The sequence below is a fragment of the Pelophylax lessonae genome (assembly GCF_965119305.1).
Source record: "Pelophylax lessonae genome assembly, chromosome: 12".
In the NCBI taxonomy this organism is placed as follows: Eukaryota; Metazoa; Chordata; class Amphibia; order Anura; family Ranidae; genus Pelophylax; species Pelophylax lessonae.
In genome coordinates, this window is record NC_138779.1 from 132,976,657 (window position 1) to 132,990,631 (window position 13,975).

The 13,975-nt window shown below is 44.5% G+C and overlaps 1 protein-coding gene across 1 annotated transcript in view; it reads left to right on the plus strand.

Annotated features, from left to right (window-relative positions):
* The first annotated feature begins 8,627 nt into the window (after positions 1–8,627).
* LOC309568128 (myelin protein zero-like protein 2) overlaps positions 8,628–13,975 on the plus strand; it is a 44,060-nt gene continuing 38,712 nt past the window's right edge. The window contains exon 1 of the mRNA XM_082273731.1: positions 8,628–8,772. Coding sequence (XP_082129857.1) covers positions 8,718–8,772 — 55 coding nt within the window. The 5' untranslated portion in view covers positions 8,628–8,717. The remainder of the gene's footprint in view (positions 8,773–13,975) is intronic.

Sequence of the window (13,975 nt, forward strand, 5' to 3'; positions counted from 1 at the left end):
GTCGGCCGAATCTTTTCGGCCGACAATCTGCACATGTCTACGAGGCATTACTCTCTATATTTGTCCTGTTTACCATTATCATTAAAAGTGAAAGTAAAGAAAACCCCACATTTTAGGTTGTCCCCAGCAAAGTAATAGATGGGAAATCTTCCAATGAGAACACTAGTTCTAGGGGGCCTCATGAAATACCTTAATTTGCAGGGATTTCTTCTCACTTCCTGTTTGGTTATGAGACAGGAAGTGAGGAGAAATCTCCACAATGGGACACAGATGGTGAAAAAAATCTGACAGTGTTATAATAGGGTTGCCACCTCATCCCTTTAAACCAGGACACACATTAATTACACCGGTTCTGTGGCTGATTAAGGTGGTAATTAAACCCACTTAGTGCCTTATGGGTGTAGCAAGTTTTCCAGGCATTGAGCCTGATGTGGGTCTGCCATTGTCACCGGTTACCTCTATAGCCCATGTGAGCTGTGGCCCTGGGATGTGGTTTTAGCTGCGGATTCGCTGCAGGATCACTTTTATGGGCAGCGGGAGAGGTGCACCCCCCTCCTGCCGCTTCCCGGAGCCGTTGGTAGAGGGGAAAATTATCCGGTCCTTTCCCCTGCTAGGCAGGAAGTCGAATGAGGGCAAGCTGGTCCCCATTTAACTCTATGGCCTTGGCCGCGGCTTCTTCCCACCGGCCTCAAAGGGCCCATTTTTCATTTAAAAAAAAGGAAATTTTTTTTTTTGCTTTTTAGTGTAGATGTGAGATCTGAGGTCTTTTCGACCCCAGATCTCACGTTAAAGAGGACCTGACCTGCTTATTTCTATCACAAGGGATGTTTACATTCCTTGTAATAGGAATAAAAGTGATCAAAACATTTTTTTTAAAGAAACAGTGTAAAAATAAAGGTAAAGTAATAAAAAACATTTTTAAAGTGCCCCGTCCCTGAGCTCGCGCGCTGAAGTGAACGCATATGCAAGTTGCGCCCACATATGTACATGGTGTTCAAACCACACATGTGAGATATTTACGCAATCGTTAGAGAGAGAGCAATAATTCTAGCCCTAGACCTCTTCTGTAACTCTAAACTAGTAACCTGTAGCAATTTTTAAAATGTCACCAATGGAGGTTTTTAAGTATCAATGTTTGTCGCCATTCCACGAGCGTGCGCAATTTTGAAGCATGACATGTTGGGCATCTATTTACTCGGCATAACATTATCCTACACATTATAGAAAAAAATTGGGCTAACTTTACTGTTTACTTATTGTCTAATTCAAAAATGTGTATTTTTTTCCCAAAAAATTGCGTTTCTAAGACCACTGCGCAAATACAGTGTGACAAAGTATTGTAACGATCTCCATTTTATTCTCTAGGGTCTCTGCTAAAAAAAAAAATATATATATATATATATATATATATATATAAAAGTATTTTTCTAGCAAAAAATACAGATTTTAACTTGTGAACAACAAGTGTCAGAAAAAGGCCTGGTCCTTAAAGTGAAGTTCCACCCAAAAGAGGAACTTCCGATCATTTGTTTCCCTCCCCCACATTTGGCACCTTTCAGGGGGGAGGTGGGAACGGGTACCTGTTTTTAACAGGTACCCTTCCCCACTTCCGGGATATGGCGCTGTGGCACCGTCCCTCGGATGTTTGTCCCTTTCCTCCATCCCCCGTGCTGAGCCAATAGGAATGCGCAGCGCACTTCTCGTATGCGCAGTAGGGACCCGCCTGTGAAGCCGCAAGGCTTCACTGCCGGGTTCCCTTACCCGCAATGGCGGTAGGCAGCACCCGACAGTATGTGTAGCTGCTGACTTTTATCCACTTGCCGTCTGCCCACTGTATATTTACTGCGGCAGTCAGCACCTCCTGGGCAAAGCGACGTAGTACTACCAGGCACCCCCGCTCAATTACGGGCATCCCCGCGCAAGTGACCGGCGGCTCCGATGTCCGCCGGCCACTAGCAATCTCCTGCTGGAGAGGGAGAAAGGCAGGCGGCTGATGTAAACAAAGCCGCCTGTCATTCTCCCTGGTGTAACTGCAGAGACTATACGATCCTGCTATGTAGGATCATATGTCTCTGTGGTTACATCACAAGCCATGCCCCTTTAGTTAGAATCACGCCCCTAGGGACACACTTAACCCCTTGAGCACTAATAAAGTTAACCCCTTCCCTGCCAGTGTCATTTTTACAGTAACAGTGCATATTTATAGCACTGATTACTGTAGTAATGTCACTGGTCCCCCCAAAAGTGTCAAAAATGTTAGTCAGGGGTCCGATCTGTCCGCCTCAGTGTCGCAGTCCCGCAAAAAAAAAAAAACGCAGATCGCCGCCATTACTAGTTAAAAAAAAAAATAAAAAATTACATAAATCTTACCCTTAGTTAGTAAACGCAATAACTTTTGCGCAAACCAATCAAAATACGCTTATTGCTATTTATTTTACCAAAAATATGTAGCAGAAAGCAAACTGGCCTAAAATGTTAAAAAATTTAGATTTTTACATTTTTTGGGGGGGATTTCATATAAAAAATGTGAAAAATATTGCTATTTTTTTTAAAATTGACGCTCTTTTTTTGTTTATAGCGCAAAAAATAAAAATCATCGCACAGGTGATCAAATACCACCAAAAGAAAGCCCTGTTTGTGGGGAAAAAAAGGACGTCAATCTCATTTGGGTACAGCGTCGCACGACCGCGCAATTGTCAGTTAAAGCCACGCAGTGCCGCTCCGCAAAATAGGCCCTGGTCTTTGAGCAGCCAAATCCTCTGGGGCTTAAGTGGTTAATTTTTGGAGGGGGGGGTGGAACTCCGCGGAACTCCGCTTTAAGTGGTTTAGCCCCGGTTCATACTTCTGCGTGTGCGGGGTTCGCATGTAATGTCGGAGCGCACTGCTGTTTGTATGGCTAAATTCGCATCGCACCCGCAGCAAACACGCACAGGAGGCATTTTTGCTGCCGCATCAGGATCGGATCGCACAGCGGTTCAAACTTGTGCGATCCGATCCTGTGCGAACTGCACGATCGCACTGCGATATGCGATCAAACTGGGGGTGTCATTAAGATTACATTGACACCCCCAGCGTATCGCATATGGCAGTGTGAACTGCCGGGGGTGCGTGTGCGATGCGGGAACAGGCTGCAGAATTCGCAGCCTTCCCGCATCGCATAAATGTGAACCGAGCCTAAGAAAAGAAATCTGATGCAGCCATCACATCTAATGATTGGTAAGCGTCAAATATATTACATTTTTGTTTTCAGCTTTAATACCGCTTTACATTTAGGCATTATAATAAGGGTTAAATATGGGATATGGATAGGGTTAAATGGTTAGATCAGGTTCCAGTTTTACAGGATCAGTGTTACAGGTTAGTTTTCAGATCTAAGTTAGATAATAGGAGGTTCATGGTGAGGGTTCTATGTTTGAAGAAGTGTTAAAAACACATTCAGATTTCGGTAAAGGAAGTCATTAGTATTGTTGGATCAGCATTGTTTTTATAACTGTTTTACAAATATGTAAGCTTTAGAGCTCCACCTACTGGCTGGAAAAATAAATGTAAATATATTGATCTTCAATATTACAAAAAGGCAAACATACCAAACATAATAAAGAAAATATATACAAAATCGCTACAGATTTTGTTGTCCAGTTTCTCCTTTGGAGGGTAGGTTAGAGAGATCCTGTTTCCAGAGCAAGCATTAGGGCTCAATTTCACAAGCACTTGCTCTCTGAAAAATGATATGTGGTGAGTTGCTCTTCAGAGGGCATTTGACAGGCAAAGAAGAGCCATTGGGGTTGATTTACTAAAACTGTAGAGTGTAAAATCTGGTGAAACTGTGCATGGCAGCCAATCAACTTCTAACTTCAGTTTGTTTGGTTAAGCTTTGACAATAAAACCTGAAAGTTCATTGGTTTCTATGCAGAGTTACACCAGATTTTGAACTCACCAGTTTTAGTAAATCAACCCGCATTGTATTGCCTTTTCACCACCTGTTTTATCCCCTAAAAACCTGCACCACCCTGGTTGTGGTGAAGCCCTATTCAGCAAAGCACAACAATGGAGATCATTTTTGCCACTCCACATTGCAAATCATTGCAGCATTTGTGAACACTTCCATCAGCTGCCTTTGCATCTAAAGGGGAGCAGTAAAAACACAGCGCAACAAGGCCTTATATTTTTATTTGTAAATTTAACAGTGTTCTGTTTGTTCATGATTGCCTCCTTTGGGCAATTTTTTTTATTAACCCACTGCAGAATTAAAGTGGTTGAAAACTGCAGCGGTTGTAAAGGAAACACCTGCAAGGCAATGACATAATGTGCTGGCATGCATCGGATACTAGCACATTATGAAATACTCACCTTGGAACAAAGCCCTCTAGCACTGTACTGTCAGCTGAGAGGGCTGACATGTTCCCCTGGTCTTTCTTCCGCGTTCGTGCGCTTCGGCTATGTGATTGGCCGGATCCGCAATGACGTCACACCCATGCATGCGTGCGGGAGCCCCTGGTTCTGACATGAAGCTCTAAAGATATGACGAACCTTCAGAGCGCATGCGCCGGTGACATAACTGGATCCATCCAAGGTAAATATCTCCTGCACGTTTATGAGATATTAATTTTACCTACAGGTAAGCATTTATTATAGGCTTACCTGTAGCTAAAAATGACCAAGCGGGGTTTACAACCGCTTTAAGCTGGCCATATACTAATAGATTTTGTCCATTCATCCTGCAGCCTGAATAAAACAAATCGATCAGATTCCACCATCCTCACTATACAGTGTGGATGGACAAATCTCTCCTACTAGCTATTGTATTCTACCAGATGCTTCAGCGGCTGTCAGAATACCCAAACAGTGACTACATCTGATTGGATCCAGATGCTGTTTGACAGACAATTTTCCATCAGGCTCCTTTGACAAAAGTCAATAGTTCTACTTTTACTGAGTTGAGTGATGCCAATATGGACCAATTACTGCAGACATTCGAGCCATGTATGGTAGCCTTTCTAAGCAGGGGAACATATACACTATATTGTCCATATAATTGGGACGCCTGCCTTTACATGCACAGGAACATTATTGGCATCCCAGTCCGTAGGGTTCAATATTGAGTTGGCCCACCCTTTGCAGCTATAACAGCTTTAACTCTTCTGGGAAGGCTGTCCACAAGGTTTAGGAGTGTGTCTATGGGAATGTTTGACCATTCTTCCAGAAGTGGATGAAAAGGCCTGGCTCTCAGTCTCTACTCTAATTCACCCCAAAGGTGTGCTATGGGGTTGAGGTCAGGACTCTGTGCATGCCAGTCAAGTTCCTCCACCCCAAACTCCCTCATCCATGTCTTTATGGACCTTGCTTTGTGCACTGGTGTGCAGTCATGTTGGAACAGGAAGGGGCCATCCCCAAACTGTTCCACAAATTTGGGAGCATGAAATTGTCCAAAATATCTTGGTATGCTGATGCCTTAAGAATTCCCTTCACTGGAACTAAGGGGCCAAGCGCAACCCCTGATAAACAACCCAACATCATAATCCCCTCTTCACCAAATGATTTGGAGGGGTGGCCCAATAATGTGGATGAGCGAGTTTGGGGTGGAGGAACTTGACCGAGTCCTGACCGCTACCCATAAGAACATCTTTTGGATGAATTAGAGCTCAGACTGCGAGCCAGGCCTTCTCACCTACATCAGTGCCTGGCCTCACAAAATGCGCTTCTGGAAGAATGGTCAAACATTCCTATAGACACTCCTAAACCTTGTGGACAGCCTTCCCAGAAGAGTTGAAGCTGTTATAGCTGCAAAGGGTGAGCCAACTCAATATTGAAGCCTAGGGACGATGATTGGGATGTCAATAAAGATCATGTGCATGTAAAGGCAGGCGTCCCTATACTTATGACAATATAGTGCATATGTACAGTAAATATATATACATATACACACTTTTAATAGCCATATTCCGCACATTTGTGTCCATATGTGGTAGAGGTTTCTATGCTGAGAGAACGCTAACTGCACGCTCCCAGAACAGAGGCTGAGCTATCAAAGACAGCTCCCAGTCTCTAGTAATGTTTGAGAGATGGTGGAACTGGCTTATGTTCATGAGACCACTGTAATAGCCAAACACAGTGGTCCCATAATTAGACAGACCCTCCCAATTACCCCCACCCGAGCGCAATAGCCCAGTTATAAGGATCCTGAGGCTTGAAGGGAAGTAAATAATCCAAACTAGGACCCAAGAAGGGAATTTTTACAAAAATGGCAACAAAGCCATATAACAACGACCATATATACAAAAACACACAAACAGTAAATAATACAGGTCTGTATCATCGAGGGAGGGGCAAGGATTACACATGACAATCACTGCAGAAGGCTGCCTAAACTAGTGGCAGGATGCTATAGCTTGCTATCTACAGCTACCGTAAAAGATAATTCTGACTTCTGCCCATAGATGCCAGCAAACAAAAAATGAGCAGATTCCCACAATCCACACAAGAGAGGTGAATGGAGGAATCCTCCCCAATGTGTTATTATATTCTGACAGCAGGACTCCTCCACTGTCAGAATACAATGATCAGTGGCTGCAGTCGCTGATAGTCATACGTTTTCCAGCATGTAGGTGGGTGCAGCCTGGTGCCATGGCAATAGCACACACAGTCCAGGTGCATCGTAAAGAACTTGTATTGAAGTAGAGCCATTAACATCTGGTGATTTGGGATTGCGAGCACAATTGCCAGGATTCTGCTAGCAGTTCCAATCGGCGTATGGGTATGTCGGTTTGCGGGAGTGGTCCTGGGGGGTGAGCGCTTGCCGCCAGCGGCATGCTCCCACCCCCACTAAGCAGCTGGGATGGCGATCCACAGGGCAGGCGGCTGCAATTGCCGCCGGGCACCTGCAGTCGCTGCCTGCTGAGAGAGAGGAATGGTCAGCTGTTGTAAACACAGCCAACCATTGTTCTCTCTGAAATTATCACAGAGCGCCAGTGATTCTTCTATAAAGATTTATAGGTCTCTATGGTCATTTCACAAGCCCAACTCCCATACAGTTAGAAAACACTCCCCTAGGCTCACATCTAACGCTTTGATCACCACTGTGTTAACCCCTTCCCTGCCAATGTCATTATTACAGTAACAGTGCATATTTTTAGCACTGATTACTGTAGTAATGTCACTGGTCCCCCCAAAAGTGTCAAAAATGTCAGTCAGGGGTCCAATCTGTCCGCCGCAAAGTCTCAATCTTGCTAAAAATCGCAGATCGCCGCCATTACTAGTAAAAAAAATAAATAAAAATGACATAAATCTTTCCCCTAGTTTGTAGATGCAATAACGTTTGCGAAAAACCAATCAAAATATGCTTACTGCAATTTTTTTTTACCAAAAATATGTAGCAGAATACAAATTGGTCTAAAAGGATGAGAAATTTCGATTTTTATTTTTTATTTTGGGGGGGGGGGGGAATGTTATATAGCAGAATGTAAAAATTATTGTTTTTATATTTTTCAGAATTGTCTCTCTTTTTTTTTTTTTTTAGCACAAAAAAATAAAAATTGCACAGGTGATCAAATACCACCAAAATAAAGCTCTATTTGTGGGGAAAAAATGACATTGATTTTATTTGGGTACAGCATCGCACGACCACGCAATTGTCCATTAAAATAACGCAGTACTGAATCACAAAAAACGGCCTGCTCATTAATGGGGCAAATCCTTCCGGTTCAGAAGTGGTTCAAGTTATAAGAGAAGTATGGGATTTCTTTTTCTTTTTTTTTTACAATCATACTTACCTAGGTGGATGCGGCATTGGTTCGGTTCTGAATCTGTCTAACCCTGAGAACGGTGAGGCTGTGGAGGGGATGGGAGCTGCTGGCTTTCAGTGGCTTGCTAAGAGGCTGAGCTGGGTGCCGGTCCAGGTATGTGGGTCCATTGTCGCGATCTTGCCCTAGCCTGGACTGGCTCTGTGACATCAGGCGACAGCGTATTTCAGCCCCCTGTCTGCTGAAAAAAGGGTCACAGGAGTGAATAATGAACTGCACTCCTGTGATTCACATGAGAAGTACAGCCAAACCAGCATTGGATGTACTTCTCCTTTAAGTCCTCATGGATGTGTTCAAGAAAGGGGAAAAACAAATTCTGGTGACAGTCACTATAAAGATTTCATGGGTGACCAGATGAAGAGTCTGATAAAAAATACATGCATGCATACATGACAGCAAACATCTTATAAATGGCAACTAACAGCATAGCATTGGTGATATGATATTTAGGAATGCCATCTCAGCAAGCAGGCATTTACATGGTGAAAAACAAAGTTGAAAAGCAATGTTTCCCAGCAATCCTGTACAAGGTCCAGAGTCAGATTATTCCAGAAGTACCTGAGAATTAGAATAATTCTTCCCCACCTTACATTTAGTAAACCTGGAGCAGCTGCGCATAATCAATGCACCAATCAGCTTCTAGCTTCAGCTTGTTCAGGTAGGCTTTGGAAATGAAAGATAGAAGCTGATTGGTTGTCATGTACAGCTGATCCAGATTCTGGAAAACGTCTATTTTCGGGGGTTTTGCTGTGGATGTGATCCAGTGAAGTATGGTGACAGGCTCAGCTCACATTGTTTTGGAGAGTAAAGGTTTACCTGGCGGTGACTCCTCCCAGGAATAGGAGCTGGCAGTGCAGGTGGGGACACCACTCCCTCCTAGACCTGTACAGTCATTTCTCCAGATCCAGGCTGGAAGTCATGAGATCCCCCGGATCCCTCTGCCTGATCCTCCTGCTGGCCCTGGCAGTCTCAGGTAGGTCCATACTGCTGTCATCGGATGACCTGGTGGAGGGTGATCGCAGGCAGAGGTGAGTGCTGAGCCTGGATGGGTCGGAGACTCGCTGTGATTCAATGCTGCTTGTTTACAGCTTACCTAACTGACAGGTTCCGACTCGTCCAGCTCACCTACACCAACTGCTGCACTAAGAGGCATTGATTGTCAGGGTTCCCACATTGCTGGGCACAGTACCTACCTACTGATCGCTCACACAGGTACCTGGCTGGGGGGCCAGCAGTAGAAGGGTTAATCCATCCTGTGACTCAGTCCTGGGGAAATGTATAAGGTATTGTGCAGTAATCACTTCTGTCTGCAGTCACTTTTCTTGTTTTCTTTAAAGCCCTGACTTACCACATTGTGTTCACTTTATAAGAATTCTCTGCTTAGTGTGCTTGCACATCATGCTGCTCTAAATGCAGCCCATTGCTTTCAATGTGCCTGTACACATGTCAGTCAACCAGCGGCAGGAATATTAAATCTGTGATACTGGTCAGTATTTTATGTATGTAAATCGCACCCCTTCAATTCTAGAGCTAGAAGGACCATTCTGGAATTTTTACACTCCTATATTTGTACGGAAGTTTCTGTGTCCGTTTAACCACTTTAAGACCGGAAGGATTTGCCCCCTTAATGACCAGGCCATTTTTTTCAACTTGGCACTGAGTGACATTAACTGACAACTGCGCGGTCGTGCAACGCTGTACCCAAACTAAATATATGTCCTTTTTTTTCCCCACAAATAGAGCTTTCTTTTGGTGGTATTTAACCACTTAAGCCCCGGAGGATTTGGCTGCTAAACGACCAGGGGGTATTTTGCGATTCGGCACTGCGTGACTTTAACGGACAATTGCGCGGTCCTGCGACGCTGTACCTAAACGAATTTGGCGTCCTTTTTTTCCCACAAACAGAGCTTTCTTTTGGTGGTATTTGATCACCTGTGCGATTTTTTTTTGATCACGCGCTATAAACAAAAGAGCGTAAATTTTGCAAAAATAGCAATATTTCTCCCTTTTTTTTATATGAAATTCCCCCCCAAAAAAATGTAAAAATCAAAATTTTTTAACATTTTCGGCCAATTTGTTTTATGCTACCTATGTTTGGTAAAAAAAATCGCAAAAAGCGTATTTTGATTGGTTTGCGCAAAAGTTATTGCGTTTACTAACTAAGGGAAAGATTTTTGTTGTTTTTTTTTTTAACGCGTAACGGCAGCGATCTGCGATTTTTTTTTTTTGCGGTACTGCGACATTGCGGCGGACAGATCGGACCCTTGACTGACATTTTTGACACTTTTGGGGTTACCAGTGACATTTCTACAGTAATCAGTGCTATATATATGCACTGTTACTGTAAAAATACACTGGTAGTGAAGGGGTTAACTTTATTTGCGAGGGAGGGGCTGTGTGTGTCCCTAGGGGCGTGATTCTAACTGTGATTGGCTGTGGCTTCAGCTGTATGCAGAGTGATCAACGGATCTACATAGTAGATCCATATGATCATCTCTCATACAGAGGGGAGAATGACAGGCAGCTTGTTTACACAAGCTGCCTGACTTTCTCCCTCTCCCCCGCCGATCGCAGAGTGGCCGGCGGACATCGGGTCCGCCGGTCACACGCGCGGGGGGGTCCGTGACCACGCTGGAGCGCGCCTCCGACGGCGCGCACTCGCTCCCTAGACCCTCACAAGCTAGTGACGTAGCCCTACGTCACTTTGCCTGTGAGGGGCTGACCGCCGCCGTAGATAGTCGTGCGGCGGTCGGCAAGTGGTTAATCACCTGTGCGTTTATTGATTTTTTTTTTTTCAGAATTGTCGCTCTTTTTTTTGTGTATAGCGCAAAAAAATCTAAATTTTTCACATTCTGCTATATAACCTTCCCGAAAAAAAAAAATATAAAAATCAAAATTCTTTAAAGCGGTAATATCCCACTTTTTTTTTTTTTTACTTTTACCTACAGGTAAGCCAATAATAAGGCTTACCTGTAGGTACAATTAATATCTCCTAAACCGGCATGGTTTAGGAGATATTTGCAGTGCATGCAGCCGCTCATGAGAGTCAGGGCTTCGTTCTAAGGTAAGTAATACATAATGAGCTAGTATGCGATGCATACTAGCTCATTATGCCTTTGTCTTGCAGGTTTTTTTTTGTTTTTTTTGTGTGTTTTTGGGTGTACAACCGCTTTAACATTTTAGGCCAATTTGTTTTCTGCTACATATTTTTGGTAAAAAAAATCCCAATAAGCGTATTTTGATTGGTTTGCGCAAACGTTTTTGTGTCTACTAACTACAGGAAAGATTTATGTAATTTTTTTTATTGTTTTTTTTTTATTTTACTAGTAATGGCGGCGGCGATCTGCGATTTTTTTTTTTTTTTTTTTTTTGCGAGACTGTGACATTGCGGTGGACAGATCGGACCCCTGACTGACATTTTTGACACTTTTGGGGGTACCAGTGACATTACTACAGTAATCAGTGCTAAAAATATGCACTGTTACTGTAATAATGACACTGGCAGGGAAGGGGTTAACACTATGGCTGATTAAGGGGTTAAATGTGTACCTAGGGGAGTGATTCTAACTGTGGGGGGGGGTGGCTTGTGGAATGACCATAGAGACCTCTAATCCTATATAGAAGGATCACAGGGGCTCTATGATCATTCCAAGGAGAAGAACGGTCAGCTGTGTTTACAGCAGCTGACCGTTCTTCTCTTAGCGGGGAACGATCGTGGGTGTCAGGCGGCACGCGCTCGCCCCCTAGCCTTCTGCTCGCTGCCGCCGTACAGTTACGGCGATTCGCGCAGGAGCGGCTGCCTGCCGCAGTACATCTGCGGCGGGCAGTCGTGAAGAGGTTAAATAAGTGCACTATACAGACTATACTCACACTTTTTAATGCAAAAAAGGCATCTGGCATTAATAGACCTGTACCGTGTGCAAGGTCCATAAAATAAATATTTTGGGGCAAATTTGTAAGTTTTTTTTTAAACTGGTATTTTAAATGTGTTGTGTATGTATGTATGTAATGTGTGTGTGGATATATATATATATATATATATATATATATATATATATATATATATATTCTTTACATATCTCACAAAAGTGAGTACACCGCTCACATTTTTGTAAATATTTCATTATATCTTTTCATGTGACAACACTGAAGAAATAATACTTTGCTACAATGTAAAGTAGTGAGTGTACAGCTTGTATAACAGTGTAAATTTGCTGCATTAAATTAGAGATAAATGGGGTTAAATAAATGGGGGTAAATTAAAGATGCATGGGGCATCTGTTCAGATCCGCCTGAAAAACGGATCTGAATGGACTCCCTGTGTGAAAGGGGCTAAATTTAAAATGTTCAAATTGGGACCAATTATCCATTTTCCCTCCCCAGTGTCATGTGACTCGTTAGTGGTACAAGGTCTCAGGTGTGAATGGGGAGCAGGTGTGTTGAATTTGGTGTTATCGCTCTCACTCTCTCATACTGGTCACTGGAAGTTCAAGATGGCCTAGGCAATAAGATGATTGCCAAGAACCTGAAACTGAGCTGCAGCACGGTGGCCAAGACTATACAAAGGTTTTTTTTTTTTTTTTTTGAAAATTCTTTTTATTTGTTTCAAAAAGAACAACATACAAAAACATAGCCATTGGGCATTCCCTGGCTCAACAACAAAACAAAAAGGAATAAAATAAAATACACAGCAACAAAAAGCAAAAACAACCCCAGACATGGCTGCACCCAACTGCTACTTCATAAGGGTGTTCAACGCACAAGGATCCCGGTGACAGGAGCAATCCGTTCACTGCGTGAAGAACCAACAGTCCAATGGAGAAGAAAATCTGAACAGAGTCCACTGCATGTAGGGGAAATAATTAGCAATAGCAATTACAATTAGGGGTCCTAAGTCGACACAGCAGGGCCCCCCGCATCATTGGTAGTATCATCAGACTCTAACCAAATGTCCCACACCCTTGAGAATTTTTGCGGGCAAACCCTGTTAGCATAGGTTGCTTTGTAAAGTGGAATTACTGAGTTCACAAGAGATTTCCACGAGGAAACGGTGGGTGCAGCAGGCTTCCGCCAGTGGAGAACCACCATTTTCCTAGCGTAGACGCTACAGAGTGGGCCAGATCATTCACAAGCCCCAGGATACAATACTCCAGCTTTAGAGGCACGCGGATGGTGGTCACTCGAGCAACAAAGTCCAGAATCCGGGTCCAGTACTCCACCAGGGGCGGGCAATGCCAAACCATGTGTGTATACGCGGCGTCCGGCGCTCCGCGGCGTCCGGCGCTCCGCAGCGCCAGCAGACCGCAGGCGTATCAGGGAAGGCCCTGTGCAGTCGAGTCGGGGTTAGATGAAACCGATGAAGGATTTTAAACTGCACAAGGCGGTCCCTGGCGGCCACCAGGTGACGGAATGGGTAATCCCAGACGTCCTCCCAGTCCTCCGCATCAAGGCCGGGAGCCTCTGCCACCCAGAAGGCCTGCAGAACCTCCAGCCCCGAGTGCACACTGGGGAGCAGGGTACTATAGATAGTGGAGAGCGGTTTTTTTAAAGTCTCGTTTCGGAGAATGGCCTCTAAGTCAGCTAGCGTGAAGTCGCAAGAAAAATTACCGAACTGTTTGTGGAAGGCATGGCGGAGCTGTAGGTACCTGAAAAAGTGGGAATTGGGTAGGGAAAAATCGGCCTTCAGTTGGTCGAACGACGCAAGCTCCTCCCCCCGACAGATGTGAGAGAGAGACAGAATGCCCTTGGAGGCCCACACGGAGGGATCCGGGATGGAGAAAAACTCCGGTAACTCCGGATTCATCCATAGGGGGGAATTCGGGGAACGCCGACCAGGTCCCAACCGAATGTAGGGCAATTGCAACTTCCATGCCCTAATCACTGCCAACATCGAGACAGTGACAGGGTACGGGGCCCTCGGTCCACGCAGCAACAAGTTACGTAAAGCCTCATAGGAGCCCAGCAGGCCCGCCTCCAGGGCCACCGCAGCTTTGGAGGCATCAGAGATCAGCCAGTTGTGTGCATGCGTCAAAAGTCCCGCCACGAAGTAACGGAAAAAATCCGGACACGCCAGTCCCCCCCGAATTCCAGGGTCGCTGTAGGATCGTCAGTCAAAGCCTAGGAGGGCGAGAACTCCAGATAAAAGTAAGGATGCGAGAGTGGAGCCGACGAAAAAC